The sequence below is a fragment of the Gracilinanus agilis genome, chromosome 1, assembly GCF_016433145.1.
Source record: "Gracilinanus agilis isolate LMUSP501 chromosome 1, AgileGrace, whole genome shotgun sequence".
NCBI classification, from domain to species: Eukaryota; Metazoa; Chordata; class Mammalia; order Didelphimorphia; family Didelphidae; genus Gracilinanus; species Gracilinanus agilis.
The window spans coordinates 202,406,864-202,411,231 of NC_058130.1; the positions used below are offsets into that span (position 1 = coordinate 202,406,864).

The 4,368-nt window shown below is 44.1% G+C and overlaps 1 protein-coding gene across 2 annotated transcripts in view; it reads left to right on the plus strand.

Annotated features, from left to right (window-relative positions):
- Nucleotides 1–4,368, plus strand: part of SEPTIN1 (septin 1) — an 8,047-nt gene extending 3,679 nt beyond the window's left edge. For both annotated transcript variants that reach the window (XM_044657401.1, XM_044657402.1), the window contains 7 exons: nucleotides 921–1,055; nucleotides 1,959–2,076; nucleotides 2,707–2,808; nucleotides 2,974–3,073; nucleotides 3,328–3,493; nucleotides 3,655–3,745; nucleotides 3,864–4,368. In XM_044657401.1, coding sequence (XP_044513336.1) covers nucleotides 921–1,055; nucleotides 1,959–2,076; nucleotides 2,707–2,808; nucleotides 2,974–3,073; nucleotides 3,328–3,493; nucleotides 3,655–3,745; nucleotides 3,864–3,944 — 793 coding nt within the window. In that variant the 3' untranslated portion in view covers nucleotides 3,945–4,368. The remainder of the gene's footprint in view (nucleotides 1–920; nucleotides 1,056–1,958; nucleotides 2,077–2,706; nucleotides 2,809–2,973; nucleotides 3,074–3,327; nucleotides 3,494–3,654; nucleotides 3,746–3,863) is intronic.

Consider the following 4,368-nt stretch of genomic DNA (forward strand, 5'->3'; position numbering starts at 1 on the left):
ATGTGTATAAGAGACAGAGAGAGAGAGAGAGAGAGAGAGAGAGAGAGAGAGAGAGAGAAAATAATGACTTCAATTTCTGCCTTGTAAATAAGCTGTTTGCCTTTAAACCAATCACTTAATTCTCTATCCAATCTCAGTCACTATGAAGTGACTGAATAATGGGGATAGTAATAATACCTACCTCCCAGGGTTGTGAAGATCAAATGATACAACATTTATAAATCACTTTGCAAACCTTAAAGCACCCATATAAATGCTAGCTATCATCATCAGGGTTATAATCCTTCTGAGCCCAGGCTCCAGGTCTCCCTCATATAGCTGTTTTCTTTCTCTGGTTCCATCTTCCCTGCCCTTTGCCAAAGACCTGAGTTTGACCTTTATATATAGAACTTGATTGCTTTATGATGGTCTGACAGATTTAGTCTGGGATGAGGGAGTATCACTAGATTTCCATCACTTGTTTTCTTTCTCTTTTTTCTTTTTTTTCTTTTTCTTTCTCTTTCTTTTCCTTCCTTCCTTCCTTCCTTCCTCCCTTCCTCCTTTCCTTTCTTTCTTTCTTTCTTTCTTTCTTTCTTTCTTTCTTTCTTTCTTCTTTCTTTCTCTCTTTCTTTCTTTCTTCCCTTCCTTCCTTCCTTCCTTTTTCATCTTAGACTCAAAACTATGTATTGGTTCCAAAGCAGAAGAGCAGTAAGAGCTAGGCAATACAACTAGGAAGTGTCTGAGGTCAGATTTGAACCTAGGACCTCCTGTCTCTGGGCCTGGCTATAAATCAGTAAACCATCTCCCTACCTCATCATCCATTCATTTTCTTTCTTTTTTTTTTTTATCCATTCATTTTCAACCCTGCCAGATTCCCTACTTTTCCTTGCTTTTGCTCCAGAGCTTGAGTTTTTTCTTCCCTATTTCATAATCCTTCCTAGCTGGATGCCTGTGGTTCGATTCATCGAGGAACAGTTTGAACAGTATCTGAGGGATGAGAGTGGCCTCAACAGGAAGAATATACAGGATTCCAGGGTCCATTGCTGCCTCTACTTCATTTCTCCCTTTGGTCGAGGGTAAGAGAAAGGGAGAACACGTCTGCCTGAAGGATAGGAATGGGAGATGTGCAAATATTTTTTGGCAAGAAAAAGTTATCCCACCTAGGCTAAAGAAGTAGGCTGCCTAGAGAGAGAGACTCTGGGAGATGGATTTAGGGTTTTAAATGTTTAACAACTGGCCCTCTCTGAAAAAAAAAAGTGAATGGGATACACTTTTACATTTAATCTGCATGTTGACATTTCTCCATCCCTTTCTTAAGTCTAAAAATCCACCAAATAACAAGTCGAACTTGATAATGAAATAGTCTTTGTTGATTCCCTGGATATAAATGCTGAAAATTTAACAGGGTAGCCCATACAAGCTGATTCTTGCACACCATTGGCTATTTATTGGACAATATAGCAGACTGGAAAGAACTATAGAGCTTACAAAACAGGACCTTAGAGATCACCTAATTTAATCCTTTCACTTAACCCATTAGGAAACAGGAAAGTCCAGAACTAGAAAGCTCTGGCTCTGTCATTAATTTACTGTGTGACCATAGATAAATCATTGCGTCTCTCTATGACTCAGTTTCCTCTTCTGTAAATGATGAGGCGTGTCTCACCTAATGTCCTCACCTAAGAGGTTCATCTGACCCCAACCTCCCCAGCTCAACTAGGAAGTCTGGAGGTCTTCAAGTAGGAATACCGAGGGAACTTTTCAACTGAGTAGGAGATTAGACTAGATATCTTGTAATATCCTCTCCACCTCTTAAGGCTCTATGACCTTCTGATTCTCATCTCTGGCAGAGAGATGAGCCTTGGGGAGGAAAAGGAGAAAGCTTTTGCTCAGGAAATTGCCTAGGGAGGGGTTAGAGGTAGAGGAGAATGGGGCAGGGTGGGGTAAAAGTCTAGGTCTTAACTACCCTTGTGGCTTAGGCTTCGCCCCTTAGATATAGCATTCCTCCGGGCTGTGCATGAGAAGGTCAACATCATTCCCGTCATTGGAAAAGCTGATGCCCTGACTCCTAAGGAGACCCAGATCCTCAAACAGAAGGTATGCTTGGGAAGGGGGCAGGTGTACAATGAGGATGGCCCTGACCTCTGACCTCTTTCCTTGGTCCTAAAAGAAGCCAAAGTTTAAGCTAAGGTATCACTCCATCTCTTAAAGCTCCTCTCTTCTACACTTAGACTGGACTTTTATTTTTTCTTCCCTTTTTCCTTTATTAAGAAAGGATTTAAACTTAACAAAGAATTTCCTGATAGGAAGGGAGTGATTAGGCACTAAGAAGATTTCCCAAAGGACCTTGTGGATTCTTCTGCCCCAGACAGTTTAAAAACAGGATTGAAAAACATTATACTCTGAGGCAGTTCTGGGGGAGGCCCGCTTGAAAGCAGGATAGTCTTAATGAGAACAATGTACTAAGTAGACTGAGTGCTAGGCTTGGAGTCTGCCTTAGGCCCTTAGCTGTATTACTTGGAGTGGGGGGAGCCCTACAAATCATTTAAGAGTCTTAGGTGTCTGTCTTTAAAATTAGGGATCAAAACACCTGGTTATGATGAGGAAAGCACTTATGCAAAGGAGAGCTTTATAGTGATGATGTCCTAATAGCCTCTGGGCTGTGATGCTTCCTACTGTTTGTCATCTCTAGCCTTTCTTTCTGACATATTTCCTCCCTTCTGCCAGATCCGAGAGCAGCTGGAGGAAGAGGAGATCAACATTTACCAGTTTCCAGACTGTGATTCGGATGAGGATGAAGACTTCAAGAAGCAGGATGCTGAGATGAAAGTGAGGGGCAACAGGGTGGAGGCTCTTTTGGAATCAGGAGTTAGATAACCAAAGTCAGAGAAGAGGCAGTGAACGGCCAGGGAGGAGAATGGGAGCTGTGAGTAAGGTGAGACCTCTGGTGACTGATATTTCTGGCTATGTCTTTTGTCCTTCGCCCTCCCTCAGGAGAGCATTCCTTTTGCTGTGATTGGCTCCAGTGCTGTGGTGAGGGACGGTGGCACCTGGGCGGTGAGGGGTCGCCTGTACCCCTGGGGAACAGCAGAGGGTAAGTAGATCTGGAGAAACATAGAACATGGTAAGACTTTTCTAAATTCAGAGTTAGAGATTTCAAATTTTCTAAATTCAAAGTCAGAGATTTCAAATTTTCTAAATTCAGAGTCAAAGATTTCAAATTTTCTAAATTCAGAGTCAGAGATTTCAAGTTCAAAGTCAGAGACTTCCATGTTCCCAAATGTGGGCATGACACCTGGCTCCTGTTTTTGTTCCCTTTTAACCATTTCTCCTTCATATCCTGACCAGTGGAAAATCCTCATCACTGTGACTTCCTCAACCTCAGACGGATGCTGGTACAGACTCACTTACAGGACTTGAAGGAGGTGACTCACGACCTGCTCTATGAAGGTTATCGAGCCCGTTGTCTCCAGAGCCTGGCCCGTCCTGGAGCCCGGGAACGGGCCAGTCGAAGGTGAAAATGACCTCTGAGGCCATACAAACACTTCCCCAGACCTGGATCCTGGGTGGGACAAAGGAAGGGGGGGGGGTATGTGTGTGCCTAGTGTGGAGAGGGCAACCTATTGATAAGTTCCAATCCAGTTCCAAATCTCTTCCTTCCTTCCCTGCCTTCAGCAAGTTGTCCCGACAGAGTGCCACGGAAATGCCCCTCCCAATGCTACCCTTGGCTGATACAGAAAAACTTATCAGAGAAAAGGATGAAGAGGTGAGTTCATTTGATTGTCTCTCCCAACCCTAGGGACACTTGGGCCTCCCACCCCATCCCCTCAGCTTCCACAACATATAACTCCAGCTGAGTGTCCCATAATATCTAATCCTTGCAGCTTCGTCGGATGCAGGAGATGTTGGAGAAGATGCAGGCTCAAATGCAGCAGAGCCAAGGAGAGCAGTCAGATGCCCTTTGAATCTACATCTTTCCTTTCATCCACTTTCTGTCTGTACTACAGGGACCTCTTTCCCACCTTGCCCTTTCTCTCCTTCTCTTCCAGGACCCAGGCAAAAACTACTCAGCTCTCACCTTCCTTGTCTCCCTCTCAAATATACCTGACTGAGCTCCAAACCTTAGTTTATCCCATCTGACTTAGGCTCATTTCCTTCCCTGTAAAGACTTAGGAGTCCTACCCAGCTCCCTGCAAGGACCCCTCATCTCCCATTGCTAGACATCCTCTATCCCGTCTGGTCTTGTGCCACAGGAACACACCTCCCCATGGCTTCTTCTGCTCCGTGTAAAGTCAGCCACTTGTCTAATATCAAGGGTGCTCTAAGATGGGCCCATCTCACTCTTCACAACAAGCATTTATTAAGTACCCAAGATCTTGAAATAAAAGT